The 24,987-nt window shown below is 37.1% G+C and overlaps 2 protein-coding genes across 3 annotated transcripts in view; both read left to right on the forward strand.

Annotated features, from left to right (window-relative positions):
- Positions 1 to 1,449: 1,449 nt before the first annotated feature.
- hmgn3 (high mobility group nucleosomal binding domain 3) lies at positions 1,450 to 8,746 on the forward strand. Of its 2 annotated transcripts, none has more exons than XM_079478488.1 (6): positions 1,450 to 1,652; positions 3,226 to 3,276; positions 3,463 to 3,492; positions 3,893 to 3,943; positions 4,202 to 4,309; positions 6,157 to 8,746. In XM_079478488.1, the coding sequence occupies exons 1-6, from the start codon at positions 1,638 to 1,640 to the stop codon at positions 6,190 to 6,192; spliced, it is 291 nt and encodes a 96-aa protein (XP_079334614.1). In that variant the 5' UTR covers positions 1,450 to 1,637; the 3' UTR covers positions 6,193 to 8,746. The 2 variants fall into 2 exon arrangements, with proteins under 2 accessions (XP_079334614.1, XP_079334613.1); XM_079478487.1 differs by having other exon boundaries at positions 1,469 to 1,652; positions 5,731 to 6,829.
- Positions 8,747 to 10,613: 1,867 nt separating this feature from the next.
- Positions 10,614 to 24,987, forward strand: part of phip (PHIP subunit of CUL4-Ring ligase complex) — a 28,943-nt gene continuing 14,569 nt past the window's right edge. The window contains exons 1-13 of the mRNA XM_079477557.1: positions 10,614 to 10,766; positions 10,872 to 10,930; positions 11,016 to 11,045; positions 11,196 to 11,255; positions 13,353 to 13,503; positions 13,988 to 14,086; positions 14,193 to 14,353; positions 17,268 to 17,489; positions 17,649 to 17,749; positions 19,002 to 19,072; positions 19,876 to 19,976; positions 21,237 to 21,277; positions 24,513 to 24,611. Coding sequence (XP_079333683.1) covers positions 10,727 to 10,766; positions 10,872 to 10,930; positions 11,016 to 11,045; positions 11,196 to 11,255; positions 13,353 to 13,503; positions 13,988 to 14,086; positions 14,193 to 14,353; positions 17,268 to 17,489; positions 17,649 to 17,749; positions 19,002 to 19,072; positions 19,876 to 19,976; positions 21,237 to 21,277; positions 24,513 to 24,611 — 1,235 coding nt within the window. The 5' untranslated portion in view covers positions 10,614 to 10,726. The remainder of the gene's footprint in view (positions 10,767 to 10,871; positions 10,931 to 11,015; positions 11,046 to 11,195; positions 11,256 to 13,352; positions 13,504 to 13,987; positions 14,087 to 14,192; positions 14,354 to 17,267; positions 17,490 to 17,648; positions 17,750 to 19,001; positions 19,073 to 19,875; positions 19,977 to 21,236; positions 21,278 to 24,512; positions 24,612 to 24,987) is intronic.

Below are 24,987 nucleotides of genomic sequence, written 5' to 3' on the forward strand. Positions count from 1 at the left end.
CATTTTTAAGGCAACCATTTTGAACCAACAACAAATAATGTTTTTGTAGCGCTAAATGGTTTTGTTTTGTTTTGATGGCAAAATGACAACTTAAAGTTAATTATGTGGCTTTATTTGTATGGTTTTTATGTCTGTGTTATCTGACTTTGTAATTTATTCCATACTTTAAAAAAGTGATCCTCTTCAAGGATCACCTGGTTTATGTTTCATTTTTACCTCTTTTCACAAGCTTTTAAGAGAGGGCTGTCTGAAACATGACCACTGGAACATGCGAAATCATTTGTTCATGATGGATCTCCACAATGAGACTCATAGACATGCGAGCCCTAAAAATGTACCTTTGGTACATAAGCGTCTTCTTTCAGGATCAGGAAATTTCTGATTGTCTGACCTTGAGTGGCAACAAGGTTCCAGAGATACATGTGTGTTGCGAAGCATTGTAGAATGTCGGCCATTGTAAAGTTACTGTAGAATGTCATTCATTGTGAGGTCGTGGCAGAGATGCGGCCATTATGAGGTCATTGTGGAGAGATGCTATTGTGATCTTTTGGTTCTGAGCATTTTGCCTTGAAATCACATGACGGTCACATGTAAATCAGTTACATCATTGTTGAATTAGCAGTAAGTTAGTGCAAGTCTTTATATGCTGTCAAGAAACCGGTCAAGAACATGTCTGCCCCAAGAATATTGTCTGTAGGAATGTGTTGTTTTTTAGGGCCATTAAGGGTTTTCTTATTGTAATAGACAATTAACTGTGATGAATATATTTATTTGTCTATTACATTCATGCATTTTGGCAGACACTTTTATCCAGAGTGACTTACATTACATTATCTTATACATTTGTTTCTAAGTATATACCTAAAAATGAACATATACCTTGGCGTTGCCATGCTGTTACCACTGAGCTACAGAAAAGTCTAGTCTGGTTCATTTAAAAATATATATTTTGTGTTTCCTTTAGTAAAAACATAATGGCAAAAATGTAATATCAATGGTAATTTCACAATGCTAAATTCAGTTTGGTCCTAAAAACTACTTTTTAGTCCAATTTAATTTCTTGTATTTTTCTTCTTTTTATTTCGGGGTAACTTCTTATATGGCCATTTTATGGGACTCTCTAAATCTCAAAATGATCGTATCATTTTAGGTTCATACGTTACTGAAAGCATCACATGAGGCTAAACGGTTTTGCTAAGCATACGTTTCCCATACAGCCGAGCGTGTGGTGTCAAGCGTCTATTGGTTTGTCGTCACTCTATCCCCCCCTCTCGCGCGGACCTTTAAACCCATCCAATGCAAAGCGCTCAAATTTGCATACAGAAAGCGCGTAACCAATGAGAGCGACGTGCTGAAGAGCTTTCCAAAATCCACACCAATGTCTGCGCGCGTTGTATTAACATATTTGATCCTAGACCAATGGCTTCGACGAACGGCGTGTAAGTGTGCGCCGATTTGACCAATGGCCAGAGACGAGGGTAGAGTCTGAGGTCTGCATATTATTAACATGTTATTACAAGAGGTGTTTTAGATATTGATCCTGTATTCCGTGGTAGTTAAACTCAGTCACCCACCTTACAGGTCCGTACCTGCTTTTCCAATTAAATAAAGGAAAGTCGAGGGAATTTCTTGCAAAAATGCCCAAGAGGAAGGTAAGTCGGTTTATGTTATATTTTATTCCCGCAATCCTCGATTCTACGTTGTTTCTTGTAAATAGCGGCTCGCGTTTCAGCGACGAGAACGCGTGCAGCGTCGAGCAGGTAAACCGCGGATCAAGTTTTTAAAAGCGCGCGTTCGCGCCGCGTCCTTTTCTAATCCGCTGTTTGCGAATTGAAATCCCGCAAAGGTTTTATCGATCATCTTTCCATTCGATCATCGTCGCACTTGGCGATTCCCTCCATGATAGTTGGCGGTTTAATAACCCGATGTGTATTTTCGCAGTGAAGTCGCCACTTCGTGCGCACTTGTGTTGAATGTCACTTTGCGGTGATGCTTCAGCCGCCCTCAGTATAAACCAAATCCGAGCGCTCCGCTCACGCCAAATGCGAATGCACGGCAACGTCCATTTTAAGTTTTCGGCTTTCTGTTAGCTCACTTTCGTCGATCGATAGAGGTCCCCATTATTTTTGTATAGCCATGTTTTAACCGACAGACTCTTCCTCCACCCCCATTGCGGAGCAGCGGACCCGTATGTAACCGACCGGTTTGTCAGTCTCACTCAACTCTTTCTCGCCGAGAGCCCACTGTGATGTTTAGACAATGAAAACATCGCGAAACTAGAAAAGAGATGAAAGTTGCCTAAACACGGAGCACATTTTAAATGTAAAAGTTTATATTGGGAGTAGGCGAGCGACGCTCTTAACCATCCACAACCAACCTCTGTCCAACATCAATGGGGGTCGTCGTCTAGAGGGGGTTTCTGTGCCCTTTGTTTTTTGTGATTACACGAAATCGGTTAGATTACAATCCTGCATTATTAGCCAAATGTGTTTTTGAGAAACGCACTTAAACTTAAGTTTCTATAGTCACGACATAACTAATGAAATGTACGGTACTCAACAAACAATAGGCACTTTCCGCGACCATGGTTCAAAATAAGGCCTGAAAATGTATTTTCCCCCCTTTTTTAACAAAGAATCAGTGCGTTTCCTAAAGGGAGTATTAGCCAGAGAATATATTTCGTTTGTTGTTATCTATATATTTAGTAACTAAAGAGTTAACTTGCATAGGTAAATATGTGAAATTATTTTCAATAATCTATAAAACATTGCTTTACTACTTTAGGATGTAGTTTCGCTTTGTAGTTACTGATCAACTTATTTTTCTCACAAACTGAATATTTGATCATATATTTTTAGATTGCTCATTGTAGTTTTTAAAATGTTGTATCCTGATTTTCAAGAATATTTTGCTTTTTGTCATGATTTTGGAACAATGATGCTGCTACAGCGGCATATGAAACGTGGGTACAAATATTTATTATGCTTTAGTTATTAAATGAGGTAAAAAACAAATTTGACTACAATCAATTGCATATCAGTTTAGAACAATATACATAAGGCAAATACACACACCAATGGCCTATGGAACATGCATATGTGGTTAAACCCATCTGTTGATGTTTAAGACGTTTTTCTTTCCGTCAGTAACAAGCTTTAGATATCATCCTTAAACAATACATGTATACATATGTACAAATTTAATATGATTGTTGTGTTTCCGTAGTCACCTGAGGGAGCAGAGGCTAAAGAAGCCACCAAAGTTACAAAGCATGAGGTAAACCATTTATTAAATGTATTGAATTAGTCACTTTTGTCATTATTTAACCACTAACAGTGTAATTTAATCTACGTAAAAATGACAACACATCTGTGTGTGTTTCACAAAAACTTGCTAATGCCATGAAATTCATCTTTTCAAGTTTAACTTTCGGCAGCCTCATAATTTTGCTTTTCCTTTCAGCCTACTCGAAGGTCACAGCGTCTTTCTTCAGTAAGTGTGTCTACACTCTTTCCATATTTCCAAGTGTCATTTGCATGTTTTTCTAAAAGGTTATTGATTGCAGGAAACCATTCTTACAAGCGAATCTGTCATTAAAAATGGGCAATGCCTATCATATGCCTTCTAGGTGTGCCAAGAGAGTTGTATCATTTAGTAATAATACGGTTAAATATTTGAAAACAACGAACTTCTATCTGTTTTTTATTGAAAGAATACAAGTGGGTGGCAGAAAAGTCTGGACATAATATGCACTTTTTGAAAATGTTCATGCTTTCTGTACGTTTACTTTGGGCACCAATGCAGTTTACCATTCATTGTGCCCTTTGTATTGTCTGTTATTAAAGTCTTGTTTTTAACTTTCTTCATCCTGTTGTCTTTTTTCAACCTTCAGCAACCAGGTCCTGCTAAGCCTGATCCAAAAGCCAAAAAGACAGCTGCCAAGGTAACAACTCTCTCCCTTTTTCTATATACAACATCTCACACACATTTTGTTTTTTGCATGTGCTTTGCATTGTGCATACGTTATTTTCATGCCCGTGTGGAAGTATGTTGAACAACTGGTATAGTTTGTTTGTATTTTGAGAGATAGAGATTACCGGTACTATTAAGTGCTGACCAATGTATTTTGAAGCAATACATTTAGTACAGGATTATTTAACTGATTGTTGTCCAAGTGATCCTGATTGTGTTCACTACACAGAAGCCATCCAACGACAAAGCAGTCAAGGAGAAGAAGGGCGGCGCCAAAGGGAAGAAGGAGGAGAAAGAGCCTGCGCCCACCGCAAATGGAGAGACCAAGCCAGAAGAGGTGTGTTAGCCCTGCTAGGTTGTTTATACCATTGTGAAGCATTATTCATATTATTAAAACTATATGAATGTTTGACTATTTCAGAACCAGTTACATAAGTATGGCCTTACTAGAGATAAGAACATGATAAATTACTTTAACCAGAGCGCACTTTAGGCAGGATCACAATGTTTTACCCAAACAATTGCACATCTTTGCTCTTAGCTCACTATTTAATCATCTATTTACCTGGACAATGAAGCTCAAGTCACACTTATTTAGTAATATTTTACATGGAATGCAAAAGCAATACAACTGGAGAGATATAAAACAGGGGTTTTACTTTAATATTCAGAAAAGAAGAGTGTTACAATTGTATTGTTACTGTTTATATTAAAGGGATAGTTCACTGTCAAAATGAAAATTATGTCATTAGTTACACGCCCTCTTGTCATTTCAAACCTGCCTCTCTATGACTTTCTTCTGCAGAACACATTATTTTTGTTTGGACAAATGCCGGTAACAGAAAACCGTTGATACCATTGACTTTCATTGGTCTTGTGTCCATACAATAGAAGTCAATAGGGGAACATTTTTCATAATATTTTCTTTAGTGTTTTGAAGCAGAAAGTAAATCACACAGGTTTAAAATGACAACTGGGAGAGTAAATGAAACTATTTTTAGGCAAGAGTTTTCACAGCACATCATTTTTTTGTCATTTACTGAATTTAAAACATTTTACAGAATTTAAAACATTAACGAGAAATCAAAAGAAATAACAACATAGTTTAACAAAAAATAATCTAGCGTGTATATTTTCAAGTAAATTTACAACGTCTAAAATGGTCCTGTGCATTATAGCACAGCTGTTTGGGGTCTGCATATTGTTACGAAGCTATTTTGCCTTTATTTACGTCATCTCTGCGCTGTACACTAACTCAATGATAGACGGTGACGAGTAACATGACAGACAACTAGCTCTCCCGCATGGTTCAGTTCACACAACAGGGGTTTGCCATAAACGCGTTTGTAAGTCCAGAAAATTTACAGGAGTGAGTTAATAGAATGTGGTTCATTAAGCAACCGTGCATAGAGCAGACTCAGCAGCAAAAGACATTTGATCTGTGCTAAACCTGAAAAGGTTCAAATTAAAATATGGTCATATGCTGTATGCAATGGCTTAACACGCATTGATCATTCAATTTTACATGTTTCATATCAAATAATTAAACAAAATTTTACATTCCTGATGAATGTATGTCATTAGAGTTTCCTCTAAACAAGATGTTCAGAGATTACATTGTAATGCTTTTCAAACATAACAACTATTTATTGTTTCAACCGCTGTTGGCATAATATTTTATACAGACCGTTCTCTAATTATCATTTCCTGTATCCTTTCAAACACCTGCATGTGTATGAACCCCTTACACACGCACAGATTTGCGTATCACGCTCATCTGTCAGTGTGTCATCATGGAGAAGTTCCACCCCCTCCTTCCTGTCCATCCGAGGGCAGAGTGAGACTGTTAGAGTAAAGGGTATGATAGTTTGAAGAGTGGAGTGTGTATTTGTGTGTATTTGCTGTAGTTTATATGCTTTAGATATGCAGTATTTTGTCCTGCTATGGACGTGCAGTGTTGATTTTCTTTATTTAGTAATTAATAAAATCTGGATTTCCTTTATGAGGTAAGTGGTGGTTATTTATATGTAGTGTCTTGCACTAACACTCTGGCTTTTGTTCCATCTGTATGATTTCACATCATCAGGTAACAAGAAAAACTGAATGAATCATTTCAAACCCCCGTTCATTACAATAAGTAGTCATACTCTCTTTTTGTCTCTCTTGTGCTTTTTCTCTGTATAGGAAACTGAGACACCCGAGGCTGAGGCAAAAGAGTGATGGAGATTTGTTTTCTGGAATAACAAAGAACATTTTTTATTCCTATTAAGTATTTTGTAAAACGCAACTTTTTTTAGACTTATCGTACTAGATTTCCTTAGCTTACACTCGCACTCCCTACTGAAGCTCCATACCTGTCTCCTTCTCTTTCATCTGACAGAAGGATAGAATCATTTTAAGAAAAGGCAACTTGCCAGATGAAGCCACTTGGAGTATGTCAAATCCTGTAATGTAAAACTGATTCATCTTTGGCCACCAGAGTATAACTTTTAGTTCCATGCATGTGGTTACACAAATGTATGCCTTGGGTGTGTATTGTCTTTTAGTCTTGTCATTTAATTGGTTGAATTCTTTAAAGAATTGAAAGATGGAGAAAGCAGGGATGAGAGATTTACATAGTAATGCCCAAATTCCTGCTTTTTATCCTTTGTAGCATAATGAGATTCAAGTGTGTAAAATGGCTGATTTAAACACAACCCTTAACAGTTGCAGACATCCATAGCAATAAACAAGCGGTGCTTTAAGCTAGATGGTTAGGAAAACGCTTCAACAGAATCTCCGAAAATTTAAAAGTACATCTAACTGGTTTGAGGTACTCTCATTAAAATGTTTTCAAATAAAAGATGAATGAAAGGTCAGTAAAGTCTTTTGTGATTGATTTTTACTCGTTGTTGCTTCTAATAATCTACATGTACCGCTTTGAACCATGTCATTATTCTGACAGAAACAAAAGCTAGTGGTTCTCAAACATTTATGTTGGCTTAACGCTAATCCCCGGACCAAAATGAATGTGATGTGTTTTTAACTGAATATAACTTGCCCGGAAAAATTTTCAAATATAGCAATGCTATTATTTTGTCTCAGGATGCACACCAGTAATGTATTCTTCTAAGGTATTTAAAAAAAGGGACATCTATTTCTTAATTCAACTAAGGCATAGTTCTGGCTTAAGCTAAACAGTGTCTGTGAAACTGGGCCATTAAGTTATACAATGCTGGCTTTAAACTTAATGATACATTTCTATTGTAATTCATAAAATAACAATATAACTCTGTGGCCCCCTAGATCCCTCTTGGGCCACGGCCCCAGTTTGAAACACTGCTCTTAGCAGCTCTAGTGTTGGTGGAGTTTTTGTTTTTACCATTGTAGAAAGCTCTTGAGGGCCCGAGGTGGTCAGTCTAAAGCTACAAAAGCCTTTCAGTGTAGTTCTTTATACACTGACACATGTGATCCCAGTAAACTCACACACTCACTAAATACAACTGCTGATGTCAGAAAGTGAAAGGTCAGCAATGGTACTGGGAGGCAGGAACTGAGAAGAGGAAATTGACTGACAGTCCTCATTGGTCTGCTGTCTTTTTTTAAAGCCCACCCAATAAAACAAAAGTTGATTTCCGAAAATCATGGCATAACGCTAATAATAGGGTTTTGCACAAACTTGTGGAGCAGGAGGGCATGCTGATATCATGAAACCAAATCACATACTGAGAAATTCTACTTAACAAACAGTTTCTTGACCAATAGGTCAAAATGTCATTAATTTTGTATCTAGAATAAAACAGTATACATTCATGTATAAGACTCGATGCTCGATGCCAAGTCTAAACGGGCCCTTTTGTATGAAATAACAGTAAAAACATGCACATTCTTTGCATTAGGGTCACTTGAGAGAAATGTTTCCCTTGACCTTCTGAAATAGGTTTGTAGACAAATATATAATTGTGCAAACATGTTTTTTCATTAAAAACTCTTTATTATGATGAAAAGGCAGCCAGTAAAAGTGTGAACACACAGCATCAATACTATACAATAGTCCATCAATACCACTAGAAGTTTACTCATAGTCACAAGAGTACGTTTTAGCAGTTTCTAGGCAAATGGTGACTCTACTGCAGGAGATAAAATAGTCACAACATAATCCCCATTTTTACAGTGTGTTATTCCATAGTTTTGATTAACTGACTGCATCCCTTACTTTGAAGAAAAATGTGACTATATTCTTGCCAAATGTAACCAACTTTGGCCGTATTGGTCCTGATTAGTTAGTTAACAGTAACTTTTAGTAAAAACATTTCATTTGGACATAAACTGAGGTAAACTTTACCAGCTTCATATATTTATATATATTTATTACCCTTATAACCTCTGACCAATGGCCTTCTGTACATTATCTGAAATGATGTCCTGACCTCCAGTGGCAAGAAAAAAATACTGCAATTCACTTATCATTGAATACAAAAAAGTTATTTCATTTATTGTTATTTTGAATGTCTTTAAGTGTAGTTTTCAAATTCAAAATAAAATAACTTTATTGTTTTTATTCTATCTGAATCTATGAAGTTTTGTGATGACTATTTATGCAACAATTCCCTGTGAATGTGCCGAGTTTCATCAGTAGCCCTGGAGCCAATGCAACCATATTCACAGTTCTTAATTGTTTCTTAATGTGCTTTCCTAAACTTACACTGTGTAAGTAAAGAACATTATACTTTACCAAATGTTGATAAGTGTACGCAGAAATAAAACTGTTTAATTAAAGACTTTATTGGTACACATAGGAGGCCTACTTTTTGTGTGGTGGGCTATTTATCTCATGTACACACACATACAGACCAAAAAAGACTATTTGTGAAACCAATAATAGATGCATTAGATTTGTTTTACACTTAAGAATACTCCACAGAAAATAACTAGAGATGCACCAGTTATACAGGGCCGGTATATCCTGTCAATCAGAAGAGGGCAGTGCAATGAATTTGTGCTCTGTGCATAAAATGGTTTAGAAACATGACCAGTTTGCTATTATATCAATTAATGACATTCAGAAAGTAATAAATAGTCATTTCATCTTCAGAATTTGGTAAATGTAGGTTAATATAACATCATACTATCGCATATATGTCTCTGAATAATCGGCTTTTGGTGTAGAATTTGATACCGATGCATCTTTTGAAAAGAACCAAACCTTTACTCATACACACACATTTTATATGTAAAAACATATTAAAATGATATGAAATAGATGTTATATTTTTGTTTTTTAAATATATATAGAGTTCTTTACACTTATACGAACATAGTTAGTTTGTGACACTAGGCGACCTAACTTTCAACAATAAGGTTTTCTATTGCATTCTATTAACTTAATAAACTCATTGAGCTGAAAGTATAGCCTCTTGAGCTGTATGCATTCAATGTAAATTAGGTAGTGTTCATTATGTAGCACTGATATCTTGCCAAGGGACCAAATTCAGATTATATACTAAAGTATATCATTGTTTCTCAGTAGGCCTCATAATTGTAACCCATAATGTACACATGACTGACCTGTCTGATATTGAACTGTTTAAAGAATATTTGACCCTAAGACAAGAAACTACAGGGCAAACCTTCAACTGGCCCGTGTTCTTACTTTTTCAGTCCTTTGAATGCAGTTATTTACCATAAAACAAATAATAAAAAGAAAGAAATCTCTGTGATACTGTTTTATGATGCATAGACTTTCGTGGGAAAGGCAAATACAATTTTCCATTTTGTGTAATTTTCTTTTACTCAAGCTATAACCAGACATCCAATGCTATTGCTTTCTTCAAAGGACACAATGTAAAAAAAATGATGTAAACAACATCACTGTCGTTGGTTATTTGGTTCTTGTTACCATTGGATTCCTGAAACTTAGATGGTTTAATTCATTACATTCTCCTTGTTTACAACCCTTCCCCCATTTTACTGCCCGCTCGCTTTTGGGAAAGAAATGGAGGACTTCCCAATCCAAATCACAACCGATAGGGGGTGTGTTCTTAGGGATCAGTCTGTTTTGAGATTCCTATAATTCCATTGAATTCTGTCGACTTTACAACCTCGCAAAAACAGTGTTAGCAACTGGATTTTTGAGAGTAAGCCTCGGTATTCTGTTGTATGGAAAACATGCACGGCGTGCGAGATCCGTAGCTTCGCTGCAAGGTCGACTGTTCGAGATGCAAAAGGCGCCATTAAAGCTCAAATTCCGGTGTTGGTACAAACAAGCACATTCAGCCTAAATTAACAGTTAAAATCGCGCAAAGGGGGTCAACATTTCGTTAAATCGTTTCCTTCTTCGGTATTAGCATCGCAGTCTCCCCTACAGTCCGTACGTAAGATACCGTACATTGTGTATTCCTGCGCAAAGGGGTTGTGCTTTTTGGAGGGAGGAGGGGGTATGGAGCGTAAACTGAAACGCAAAATATTACGAACATCACTAAGGTACGTTCAACTTCATGTTTTAAAAACGTCGCTTATTGCACCGTCCAAACGCTCCGAGGCGCGGATTGTTTGTCCGAATCGATGCGTAGCACGTTGCGTCCGAGAGGGGACTGTTTCGTGAGAGCGCGGAAAGCTACACCGAAGCGCCGGATCTACTTTCCGTGTGCTGGGTGAATGGAGGCGCAGCTCTTCCTGGTGAACAAACACTGACAACTCTAGGGCAGCCCAGCGATACCCGCTTCCCAGAACGGCCACACACACATTCTCCTTCACCCCCAAAACAACCATAAACATGGCTGCTGAGCGTAAACACGTCGCACAGCTGAAATCGGGTGAGTAAACAGGATTTTGAAAGGTATATTTTGACATACATCTGCCTTTCCACCACGTCCTTCTTCAAAGCTAATGTAGCTCATGTATTCTCCCCCATCTCGCAGAACTGTACTTCCTAATAGCCCGATTTTTAGAAGCGGGACCTTGTCAGGACGCGGCAGAGGTGGGTGATTTTGTCATTTAAGGTTTATAAACAACATTTCTGGGGAAGATCGTACGATTAAATGGTATTTTTGCGCCTTTTTCAGACCTTGATACGGGAGGTTCAAGAGAAGGAGGTAAGCAGCACAAGCCCTACTCGCGTCGCATCTCACTGCGCTGTACTTTAAGATGATAATTTAACGCAGATATCACATTTATTGCTTAAAAATACAAATATGCCCCCTGGAAATTAAGCAGATCAAGATATCGTTATTTTTCCATTGCAGTTGTTACCCAAAAGAATTGACTGGACTGGCAAAGAACACCCAGGGAGTTACGAAAATTTGGTAAGGGATCCCTATAACCGAGAGAAAACTTTTTAGAGAGCAAAATAAGAAATTGAATTTCCCGCAATTTTTAAATCAGGAAAAAACTTAATCCGAACGCTCGGGGAAAACCCAACCTCGGCGTTAGAAATGAGTGTCGACGAGTATACCCGGAGCATTGCTTGACCTCGGTGATGTGAGTTTGGTCACAGTGGTGTCCGTAAGGTGGAAATAGATGTTAAATTTGATGTAGAAATAAAGAGACGTCATGAATGTGGTGCTGTGTAAGGGGAAGGGAGCGGAGGGAGGAGGGACCAGTGCGCCAGAGTGAAAGCGGGGCGGGATGGAGGCGCTGTGCCTCATGTAATACAACCATAGTCAGGGTAAAACACACAGTTTACCTTAGTTTATAAGACTTAAAGTAAGGTTTTTGAGCAGGAAACAACAACACCGGAGACCTAAGCGGAACCTAGAAGGGGAACGGGATTTTTTAAGTGGCCGTCGTTGTTCTGCGATATCTTTGCGGGGGAAATTATTTTGAAGACATGTTGTGAGTCTTGAAGAGACAGGCCGATAATACAAATGAGAGGTACATCGGAATAAGTACGTATTGATTGATTTATTAATTACAATAAAGGTAAATAAATAATGAATCGGGCTATTTGCGTTTTTCAATAGCTCGCTATTCCACAAGGGATATCGCTCGGGAAGACAACTTATTTCGCGTTTGAAGTGGAAGATGCTGAAATATCTTTATTTAAAAACGTAATGCCTTTTTGATCCAGCCCCCGTTATGGCCAGCCCCCAACATCTAGCAGTTGTGTAACTAATAGAGACAACTGTCTGTTAATCACACAGACGGTTGCCGACACAGACACGGTGCGCTGTGTCGTCCGTCGTGTATCTCCCACGATGAAATGTAGACACATTGTAACGATGATCTGTAACATTTTATCCGCGATTGTCTCGCGGTGGATCTCCGGCGCGGCTACGCCACTAGATCGCACGTATTTCGGCGTCTGTTTTCCTGGTCGTTATATCGACTGGATGTGTGTTTGCTTGCGTTTGTTTGTTGTATGAATACGACTGTTTGTAAATAATTCCACCGCCGTGTGAAGAGGTTACAGCTCATGCCGCCAGATCGTGGATAGAAGGAAGGGACACGGGACTTAACCGCCTGCTGTTGGCGCTGTCAATTAATTCTTTTTGTCACGTCTCGAGTCCCTCATCAGTATGTTAATGAACAATGCAATCTGCATTAATTATCATTGTTCTTAAGTATAATTTAAGAAAAATTATATTTATGAATGTTTCGCAATTTAAACACTGTTAATATATGTTGAACGTAATATAATGAATTTTAATAAAAATGCAAACATATCTAAATTATGACGAAATCATTATAATTTATAAGATAATAACCGAAAAGCAATAACACAATATAAAATAAGAGGTAAGATAACAAAACTCGTGTGTTACGTGTATAATAGCCCATCCGTTCTTCACTTTTAAAATCACAAGCTTTGCGTTGTGTGAGCGGTTGTTCGTCTGTGTGTGTGTGTGTGTGTGTGTGTGTAGAATATGGAATGCGTGACGACCAATAGGATGACGCTAAATGCAATTAAAGCCACATTAATTACTGACCGAGCGTTGAAGCTGGATCTGCTGAAGATGCTTGATAAAAGAGATGCCCGCGTGGGGGAATGAACATTTACATTCGTATTTTATCTGTAGATTAGATTCGTGTCGGGAAAAAATAAAAGGTTAAAAGAGCTTTTTTTGCGAGTAATAGAAATAGAGTGGCTGAAGGTGATCATTATGCTTTGTGTAAATGTACGTCAGATAGTTTTTTTAAGTTTTCATTTCATAACATTGTAAAGTGATTTCATAAATGTTCCTTCATGGGCAGTGAATACTTTTAATTATTTTTTTTTACGTGATTCATTAAAACACATAATTTGTATATATTTTAATAATGTAAAATAATGCATTCATAAATAATTTAATGGCGATTGTATAAAAAATACAATAAATTAGCCCACATTGAGGATGTATAAGATGATCTTGCATTAACAATATCATGTTTGTGTGTGTGTTTGTCTCTCTGTGTGTGTAAAGGTCAAATTGTACAGTCAGATTTCTCCAGATCACTTGTTACAGGTGTGTGAACGAGTGAGCCCTCTTTTAGATAGGGAAGTGCCAGCCAGCGTACCAGGTGTTAATTCGCTGCTGGGAGCTGGACGTCAGTCTGTGTTGCGCACCAACAAGAGTGAGTGTCTCTGTCTGCCCCCCCTCCTTTATGTCTAATTGTGCATTCAAGTCATGAGCCCACAGGTACACCACCATAAAATCAATTACCTGTAGGAAACTGGAGTTTTTTTATCATGGTTGAGGTTCATATTGATCATAAGTTGTAATTGTAAATTGACGGTACAATGTAGTTTGCATGCATTTTGTCGTTTTGATCTATATTGTTCATTTAAATGCTATATTTCTAATATTTGCAAATAACATTCAGATGTACAGTGTATATGCATGCAATGGCATGTAGTAATGTTGTTTTTACAAATGTATATATGATATAGATAAAATAGTTATATGAACATTAGCACATCCAATGTTATTAAATACAAATGCTTGTTTTATTTAATATATGTGTGTGTGTATTCTACATGAATCCCAGTTTGTTTATGTCTGGCTAGAGATTCCATCTCTTCAGATATTTAGTGACAGTCCCATGTGTTTGTTGGCAGGTTGTAAGCACGTGGTATGGAAAGGGTCTGCCCTCGCAGCCCTGCACTGTGGCAGGCCACCCGAGCCGCCAGTCATCTACGGAATCCCACCCAATATAGGTAGAAACATCCACATGCATCCAGATGTTAATAATCCTACAATTTTGCTTTATTTCTTGTAAAATGTATTTTCTCATGATGTTTTTAAAACCCTTGCATGCTCCAGTGGAGACGGTATTCAGTCGGAGGCTGAATGGCTCTTATCGGTTGGGTCAGCTGGTGCCTACAGCTGTTTACCAACATATGAAGATGCACAAGAGAATTCTGGGACACCTGTCATCAGTGTACTGTGTCACCTTCGACCGCACTGGCCGCCGCATCTTTACAGTAAGACATCTGGTTTTGTATTTGTGTTAGTGGCCAATTAAATGTTGTAATTCTATTGTCTTGTAAAACCATTTAGGATCTGCTTTCTTTTTTACCAAATTAAAAGTATGGGAAACATGCAATACGATGGGATTTGAGTAAAAATGGTCCCTTTGCATTGGGTAGAGTTGTTTTTCCATATTGTTTAGTATTACATGCTGTTTTGGAATTGTAGTCTGTTTGTCATGTTCTTGTTCCTTAAGACTGTGTTTAATATTTTAATTAAAAAAAATAAAAAAAGTATTTTTTATAAAAGAGTCAAAGTCAAACTCGGTTCTTCGAGGGAGTTTATCAAAAAAGGAAATGACTCAGCTGGATTAAATAAAATGTGTTCCAGATTTGTAGTTGCATGTAACAGAGTCTTTAAATGTGCTTTTACTATAATAGTTTAATAAATAAAAGAAAGTTTATTCATGTTGAGCATTTTTGTTGTAATATAGATCGATTGTTGGAGTTCTAAGCATTTGATCTACTAGCATTGAGAGAAGTCAAAAGGAATTTAATGTTATCAACATCTGTACATTTGCCCATTGTGGAATGTTAAAAGGCATTTGAAAGGATGCTGCTAAACATTTAAGGTGCTGTTAGAATGTTACAAGGTAAAGAGTTTTAAAATGATAAGATGCCCAGATGAATTGTACGGTCTGAGATTACTGGATGGAAATTGAAAGAACGTATAATGTCTTTTTTAAGATGTTCTGGGTTTAAAGGATTTTGAAGGCATCCTTTTTTTGCCAATACATTTAAAGATAATTGAATGCATTTGTTGTGGTTTTCTCTTGTAATATTTAACAGTTTTTCTTTAAAATTTAAATTGCTGGATTGTTTTGATACTTTTTGTACATGATCAGTAACAAAAACATGTGTTTTCTTGCACTTCCAGTGGCATTCAGAGGTCTAATAAGAATTAATAGTCTCAGAAGGAGAATTGTTTCTGCATTTTTAAATTAAATACAATGTATTATGCTCATTGGTAGGATTATAATGCAGCTTTTTACATTTTTAGATGTAAAGAAAAAATTCTTAGTATTTGTTATGTCCCTGTTTTGCTTTAATGGCAGCGTGCACTTGAGATGGCACGGACCCGATGATTTATGTTACCTGCGCTCGATTTAAGAAGGATCCAAACAGCATCTTGTGCTTGTGATGAATACATGAGTATCTGACCTTTGAAGTGTGACTATAACACATTTTGTTACACTTAGTTAATGATCCTAAAAATACTGAATCTTTAATATTTGGCCTTTCATTTTCTTTGACTACTTATTTATTGCTTTTCTTAAACTTTTCTTTGTTGTTTAAATGAAAAAATGACATTTCATGTGAGACATTTTGGGCGTCAATGGATGTAAATGTTTTTTTCATTGTTTTGGGACACTGGAAAACACATTCTCTTTTTCTATCTAAATGGATATTTTTAGACTGTGAGCCTTCTGATCTTGTAACAGAAACAGATAATGTTTTGACTGGGAGAAGTGTAGAGGTTAAAGGTTGTTAACATGTTCCGTCTGCACAAGGCAAGCATACAGTCGCTGTGTGACATCATCCCCACTCTAAAGTATTTTAAAGACTATGTTACTCTGCGTGTGACACAAGCTTTTGCCGTATTTGTCAGAGCTGTAGATTTTGGCTCGAGTGTATTTCGCTGATGTGTGTTTTGAAGTGTGCACATTTGGGTTCCATTTTACTCTGCAAGTTTTTAATGCTCCAAAAATGGCTGAACAGCACGGATTACCCCCCCCCTCTTTCTCTTTTTCTCACTCCCTCTCTTACACACACACTCTTATTCTTATTCTCTTTGTCTTTTCCACTTTCGATCTTGGTCTCTCCGTATTTCTCCTTCCTCGCTCTTCTTTTTCCTCTAGCTCTCTCCAGGCGTAGGGGGTGTGTCTGTCCACGCACATTGGAAAAAAGTGTTTCTTTTACGTATTTGGCTGCAAGCCAGGAATATAATCATCTCTTTCTTATTCCTGAGCTATTAGCCAGTGTGTCATTGGCATTCCGCCTGTGTTTTACAGATCTTTGCAAATGTTCGTCTCGGCTCGGAGATCATTTTTCTTTGCACAAATTTATATGCACGTGTGGCCAGCTTGAAATCAATGTTATTAACACATGAATTCCTGTGTTTCTGGAAAAAAACAGTGATGTTGTATTCAACATTACGAATCAAAAGGGAAATGGCAAGGAGGCTTTTGCAAATAAGCATCTTTCAATATAGCTGTTGAATGAGAGATTGGGTTCAAGATGCTCTAGGTAGCATTTGCTTTCTTTATGGTTCTCCGCCTGTTTTTATGGTAATGGTTATGGTAAACTCTTTAATAGTTTATTTTTGCAATGAAAAGTTGAGATGATATAATACTCAGTCCACTTAATGCTTTATGATTAATCAGCTTGTATTAATGATGGATTTAAAAGTTAAAATTCACGATACAATACAAAAAGGATGTTAATGTGATTTTCTTTTATATAATATAATAATTAACATTATATAATAATTTTTATTTAAGTTTTAATATTTATTTTAATCCTGAAATGAGTGAATGACATTTAAAAGTCATTGAATAGGAAACGACGCGTCACACCATCGGAAATGATCTTATCTTGGCCTCTTTAATGTTTCTAGGATTATTAAACAACTTCTGTCCCCTGCCTCTGAGGCCTGAGGGAATTTATTTGCTTCGGCATGTTTCAGACGTTGCTTCAGGCATGTTTCTTGACTTAAGTTAATTATATTGTACATTTTCGACTAAATTCTTACGGAGTTCATTTGGCTGTGCTGATATTTAATATTCTACTTAGAGCTTTAAAGGCTTACTTCAGCCTGTTTTGATGTCTGATTTTGGCAGGGGTTACCAGGTGTGTGTTATGTCCTCAGGGTTCGGACGACTGCTTGGTGAAAATCTGGGCGACGGACAACGGGCGTTTGCTGGCGACACTGAGAGGTCACGCAGCAGAGATTTCAGACATGGCTGTGAATTATGAGAACACCCTGCTGGCGGCCGGCAGCTGTGATAAAATGATCCGAGTGTGGTGCCTGCAGACCTCGGCTCCGCTGGCGGTACTAGAGGGCCACGCGGCATCCATCACCTCACTACAGGTGAACAACACCTTTCCAATTTCATATTTGCAATAAACACAACTTAACATGCACTGGTATATGCATTCGTACACTCAATCACATACATTATCCTACCTACAGTATTAGGACTTTTTAGTGTGTTGTGATCCTATCTCTGATAGTTGTGTTTGTGTGTAGTTCTCTCCGCTTTGCAGTGGCAATAAGAGGTTCCTGTCCTCCACTGGAGCTGATGGCACCATCTGTTTCTGGCAGTGGGACGCACGCACACTAAAATTCGGGTGAGTTTTGTTTTTTCTCCAACATCTGTATGTTTAGGAAGAAAACGTTTTTATGCTATTCTGAGTATATAAAGATCATTTTGTTTAGCTGAATTGATGAAATAATAGCTTTTTGTCAACCCAATATTAAATGAGAACAGCATAATTTTAAGTATTAAAATACCATATCCAAATATATCTATCAGTAAGCCATTTTAAGAAAATCTGTTTGTGGATGGCATCCATTTGATGCCTTTAGTGATGCATAAATGGCTCAACAAGTGTCCTGAACAACTGTTTAGAGCAGAATTTTCTCATACTCGCTGTGTTTTATTCAAAAGTCACTGACTGCAGCTATAATGTTTAGGGGTTTTACGATACACTCAAAATTTTAACAATTTAGTAACCTTTTTTGTTGCACATATAACTTAAAGAATTGTAACATTTTAAGTCTTAATTGAAAAAAAGAATTAATATCAATGTAAATTTTGACAGCATATAGTCATAGTCTTTTGACTAAGAGGCAATTTAGTTTTAGTCATCCCCATTTATCATAGTTTTTCTAGTTTTAGTCTACGAAATCAACATTACATTAGTAACTAACTGCTTTCTAAAATCTATCTGGATTAACTAACTTAATTGGTGTAATTAAATGTTACATACAAAGATTTAACTGTTTTGACATAATTTACCTTAGAATTAAATTGAACCAGGTCATTACCTTTATTTTTCAACTACTCAACTACTGGATATGCATTGTTGCAACAGAGAATATTAGCCCATGAACAACATGTATCAATTCATTCAGTCTAATTTTGACACAATTCAGTGAAGGGCGTAAGGAAGTATCGTTACACCCCTAATAATGTGTCAGTGGAGTACTGGGCCCGGTTGCAAGAAACCCCTTACGGTAAGAAAACCCTTAGTAAAAATACTGTTAGAATTAAGGGTTTTCTTACCCTTGGGGGTTTCTTGCAACCGGGCCGTGGCACTCCGGCTGTCACTGTTTTTTCCCAAGGTTTTTTCTCCCATTTATTCATTTTTAAAATGAGCTTTGGTTCCTTGCCACCATGCCATGTTGGCTTATCTTCTGCAAATTCCATTAACATTGCTTTTATTGGGATGGTCCTCTTGGTTTGAACTCTTTACACCAATTTTCCTCTTCTGTGTTTTTTTTTCATGTGAAGTTGCTTTAAAACAATGCAACATTGTAAAAAGCGCTATATAATTGAATCTGACTTGACTTGACACTCTGTGTGTTTTATGTGTGCAGGCAGCGGCCTAGTAAATTTATCGAGCGACCCAGACCGGGTGTCCAGATGATCTGTTCCTCTTTTAGTGCAGGTAGGCCAAAAGTGTCAAAACAAAAGCTCCAAATGCTCCATTTGAACAGGTGCCTTTTATCAATAACATATACTTTTCTGACACTGTCAGTGTTTCAACAATGAGCTTGTACTAAAACTTGTGTGCAATAGGACAGAAAATATTTTTTGAGAGTCCATTTAGAAATTGAATGTCCACTATTATGAAGCTATATGTGTGTATTCTCCTGATATCAGGTTAATATTTATATTGTTCTGAACGCTATTTGTGGATTATAGAGACTTTGTGGATGTTTTGGGCTTAAAAAATGTCTGCTAAGTGAGCCTATAAATCTTGATGTCGGACAGATGTCTTACTCTCTTTTCCTAAAGAGAGTTTTGTAGAACTGCAAAAGCTCTTTAATAAACACTCAAGGCTGAACATTTCTTTTAGCTTTCTTTCTATGGTATTACACAACCTGCATTTTTCTGAACTTATTTGTGGCCATTTTTTTTACCACATACAGGCAGTTGGGTAGTTGAATAAACTGACCTTTTGTCCGATGGTGTGACAGCAAAAATTAAGAAAACACACTGTTAAAAATATATCTTTTTAATATTAATAAGATTTGTACTTAGAAAATAACTAACAATAAAGATAAATCTCTCTTATTCTCTTTTATATTATAAGTCAACTACCTTGTCAACTACCCAATTACAATTGAGTGGTGGTTAATGCCAGATGTTGCATGATAATGATGTCGAAATGTTTGTTGATGTGTGTTTGCACATGAGCATTGTATTGAGAATGATGATGTTATTTATGTAATATTGTTGATATTTCAGGCGGGATGTTCCTGGCGACAGGCAGTACTGATCACATCATCAGGGTTTATTACTTTGGAGGTGGACAACCAGAGAAGATATCTGAACTGGAGTCTCACACTGTACGTAATGTTTATGTGGCCTGTTGTATGTTTGTTTGAATCAAGCGGCAACCTTCCGATTTTTCTTGTGAAGCCAACACGGAAGTGACTTAAACTGCAATTCATCGACTGGCCGCTATATAGTGGCTCCAAAAGAGAACAGAATCTCATTGAGCCGCATGTTAAAATGGGCAACTTTACGTCAGAAAAAACATGTTTACAGCCTGGTACAAAAAATATTTTGGTCTGTATAGCTAATTTTACCCTTCGTGACATAACTTATATCAAGCCTCAAAATTCTGCATATTTGGTGCGTGGCCACTTGAGTGACAAGTGGTTTCAGCCACCAGGCCTCAGCTCTAATCTAGTCCGGCCACTTTGCCCATTTTTCGAGTATCTGGGAGCTGCCAAGATGGCGACGGCCGGCTCTGCCCACTTTAAGCCTAAGGGAGACGTCAACAGACACTATGTTCATATTTTAAACAGGCTATGATTTGAATCAAAACTAATTGTCATGTAACAGATGGATATAATGTCACTCGGCTATGTGTTGTCCAGTAGTTCAGATGAACCAGATAAATCATTTAAAATGTGATTAAAATGTTAGAGATGTCACCTGGAGGACAGAGCATTTATTTCTTTTTGCACCAACACCCTGTTTTTATATCAGGCTTGTGACATGTTTATGTCCACTAATATGATATACTGTATTCATAAGTCCTCTTTTATAATATATACAGTTTATATAAGAAAATACAACATTATAAAAGTATAGTTATTTTATATATACTAATTGTTATACACCAATCATACATACTTTTTTGTATAATTTGTTGTTAAAACTGTACAAGCAAGAAAGAGTGCTGTTGTACAAAATTTCAGCGTGGCTATAAAGCGGTTGTAGAAGGTAATCAAGACCCAAATATATATATAAAATAAGGAGTTTATAAAATAGTACCAATATTTATAAAATACATAACAACACATTCAGATAGAGTAAAGAACACGTCAGGCTAAATATTAGACAAAGACCACTGCATCTACATTTAGTCCGTCAGACGTCTGTCTTTAAATAGTTTGTCTCAGTATGGATTCAATTGTTTATGTAATATTAGTTTGCAAGTGTGTCTATGTCTGTATTGATGTATTGTGTATGTGCATATTGATTTTTTTGAACTCGCACATTTTTATTCTCTGCATAGCTTTACTGTTTTCCAAATTCATTATTATTTTGAGATGCTCCTCATGTTTTTTAATGACTTGTTTTTCATCTTTCCTCAGGATAAAGTCGACAGCATCCAGTTCTCCCATGGTGGAGACAGGTGAGCAACACCGGCTCTTTTTTCTTGTGTGTGTGAGAGAGAGTGTGCGCTTTAACATTTGTGGGATTATATGAACCCTCATATAATTATGATGAGCTGATGTTGTCAGCACAAAGAAGACCAGGTTCCCAACACATGCAAATATGCTTGTCAGGTGCTTACAATACTTACCGAAAGACATCATACCTGAATCCTGATGCAAAATCTCAGTCTGCTTAGACGAGAGACGGAGCACATACCAGCTCTTTGTTCGGTTTCTGCAAGCTTCTTTATCTTTCTCAGTCACTTTAATGAGCAAATGTTTTCGTATTGGGGGAAGGGAAAAAGAGAGAGAGAGTGTGTGAGAGTAATAAGATGGAGAAGTCTGTAACAGGTCCCCGAGGAATTAAAGAGATGGATGCTCACATGGGCTGATTTTTTACTGTATGAGACAGCATTCAGCATTATATATAAGTAAAGAAATCTCTCCAATCAATAATGCCTCGGAGTACACTGTCAAAAAGATGAAAACCGTGTGGCTAGACAAGATTACACACAGCATCTTCTACACATTACACAATGTACAGTCTGTGTAATGCAGTGTAATATACTTGGACTTTCTAATAGAGCTTTACAGTTATATACTCTGGCTCGGTAATAGCGCTTCACTTCCTCAAAGTAATAAAGTCTAACATTATTGCAAATTCATAAGCTCACAGAAAATTGCACCTGGTTACATAACCTCACTATCATACGGAGTAATAGATTTGCACATCAAAGCAATTCTCACCTTTATGGCATAACGTGCATTGAACTGAAATTGTTTTCGGCGCACATGTTAACAGATGAGAACATTCATACCGCACACGTAAGCAGCGCGTGCTCCTGGAGAAGAAGCGGCGCGTAAGCAGCAGTTCAGCGGTCCTTTCGGCACGATTCTATTTTTGCTGCGCTGCTCACACTCAAAGCGACATTTTTTTTCAGACAAAATCCCGATGGATTGACAGGAAAAAGTAACACTTCTACCTTTAAGTGTCTCATGGGTTTTTAACAGTTGCCATGACTTTCAAAAACACTTTTGGCAGGAGTTTTTTGGCCAAAACCCCCATAGCACATTTAAAGGATTTATAATACAAGTTTATCTTAAATTGTATGTAATGAGTGGAAAACGATTGCCTTACGCTGTCAGTGTACTGTCTAAAACCAACTGTCATCATTCCCTGCTGATAAAACCATAAAACTACATAGACATCATGTTATATGCTTATATTGCGTATGTGTGAGAGAAAAGCGATCGCAGCACAAGTCAGTCACTCTCTCCTATGGTGAGTAAACCCTTTAAGGCGGGCGTACACGGTGCAATTTTTGCTGTCGTACAAGCTCACATGCGATTGTTTTTTGCTCGGGAAGAAATAGTTTATGCTCTCAGGATGACGTATCGTATCTTGTGCGAGGAATAAGGAGCGGAGTAGGTTACGGGCACTTCACGAACTCACAATAATTTTCAAACATGTCAAAATATTTTGGATCTTTCGGTCTGAATTTGTTACGTGTAAACGGGGCATCATCAAAGATGATATTCTACAGCGGATTGTTTAAGTATTAAGCTAAGCGCCCTGGAGGTTGAGAAAAAAATGTCCTCAAATCGGTTGCTACATTGTAAAATGTATCATAAATTGAATTCATTATTCAAAATTTTATGAATTGTTCTCACGCATCTGCAAATCTGCAAATCTATAGGCTATATAAATTATAAAATAAGTTATATTATAAGTTGCATGTAAAATAGCATAAATGTAAGTGTCGGAAACAAAAGATGTATTTTATCTAGAAATTTCACGTATGTTTGCTTCACGAATCTGGGAGAGGTCAAGACTGTGCCAACAGTACCATACAATACTAGACCTGATCTCAAAACTATTTTTAAAACTACTTGATAATAATGATTTGTTTTTTACAAACTGGAATACCAATAAAGTTCATTTTTTTAACGCATGTAAAGGATGAATGAAATAAAGTATCTTACTACTTAAACAGTCAAAAAGTCCCTTTCGCTTTTTTCCTGCACACTCTCAGTCCACACCCTCATTTTTGGAGAATGACAAGTTCCAAAAGTCTGTGCCATATGCTGTGATTTTGGTTATTTTGCTTTATTTTTAACGTATCATGCTGGGCAAAGTTCAGTCTAAGTAACAAGTATACGTGCATTTACAGACAAAGTGTTTATTCATATTTTCTGTATATGCCCAAACATTCAGTAAATGACAATTATTTGGAAACGGTGTTTACATTAATATGCGAGTTATCTGCGGTGCGTGCAGAACGAACTGCTCGTCTATACCAGTCTCACAGCACAGTAGACGCGGAGATACACAAACCTGTGCTGGGTCATAGCCAGACCTCACGCTCATATGCACGGGGGGGTTTCTGTACCCAACCCTAAAAATGTCCCATTTCTTTACATCATTAGTAATATTTTTAGCTGAGCAATGCGTGCCCGTCTGCTACGCTACTGCCCATATAGCCAGAATGGCATGATTCCTATTGCATAACACCTCTGTGAAGATTTGACTGGGAGATTGGAGGTCAAATCAGGCTTCTCCTATCGAAGCATCAGATCTTCGACTATTCAGGGTCACCCCTACAGAAAACACAACGACAAATAAGTCAAACCCCTTGATTGACTGATTTGTTGTTTTGTTTTCTGATTTGTGGGTGTGTATTCTGACTTGTTATTTTGTTTACCGAATTGTTGCAGTGTTTTGTATTTTGGTTTTAAATTTGATACTGTGTTTTCAGATTTGTAATTGTGATTTTTTTTATTTATTTTGCTTTTAGATTTGTTCATAGTTTTGTGACATATTGTTTTGTTTTGCACTTCACAGCCACCATACAAATCTGAGATTAGTTTGTCACAATGAGTTCTGTTATGAAAATAGTGGGAATGTGTGAAATTCTAGTAAATTTCTCAGGAGAAAAATCAGAACCTAAGGAGACTAATGGCTAAAATACACTACAAGACTTTTGCTCATATTTTCATTCTGGACTTGTTGCACAAAGTCTGTGCCAGGCTGCAGATTTACAGTTTTCTTCTCTTTAATCTCATTAAAAAACAATTGAAATAACAAAGAATGTTTCTTTCTCACAGGTCAGTCAGTCTTAGTAGAGCGTATATTCTTAGATAGTCTGTGTGATAGATTATCCTTAAAGATTCATATATAAACCTAAGTAGCCTACATGAATTGTGTGTGTGTAGGTTTGTGAGTGGCAGTCGAGATGGTACGGCTCGGATATGGCAGCTGCAGCAACAGGACTGGAGGAGTATTTTACTGGACATGGCCACCAAACTACCTGGGTATGAGAAACATTAATCACTATTTTAAATACATTTTTCTATAATGATAAAAATGTTTTATTGATTGTTAGCACGTTAGCTTTGGAGTCCTGTGAGGTAAAATGATCCTGACCGCACAGGAGCAACTTCAAACTCCACGAATGGATTCAAATTAAATTTGGAAAGCCGATTGTTGTCCTAACCCAATAATAAAATAACCAAACAAAGTCAATGAAGTGTATTTCTGGGAGAATTGAGATGGAACTAAGCCTAGCTTAAAATGTATCCCTCTTTATAACAAACTCAAGACAGACCACTGAAGGAAGTGCTTGTGGTAGTTTCCAAATCGGAGCTGTTTATAATGTATTTTATTTTTGCATTAAAGGGATGGTTCACC

The sequence above is a fragment of the Barbatula barbatula genome (assembly GCF_947034865.1).
Source record: "Barbatula barbatula genome assembly, chromosome: 17".
NCBI classification, from domain to species: Eukaryota; Metazoa; Chordata; class Actinopteri; order Cypriniformes; family Nemacheilidae; genus Barbatula; species Barbatula barbatula.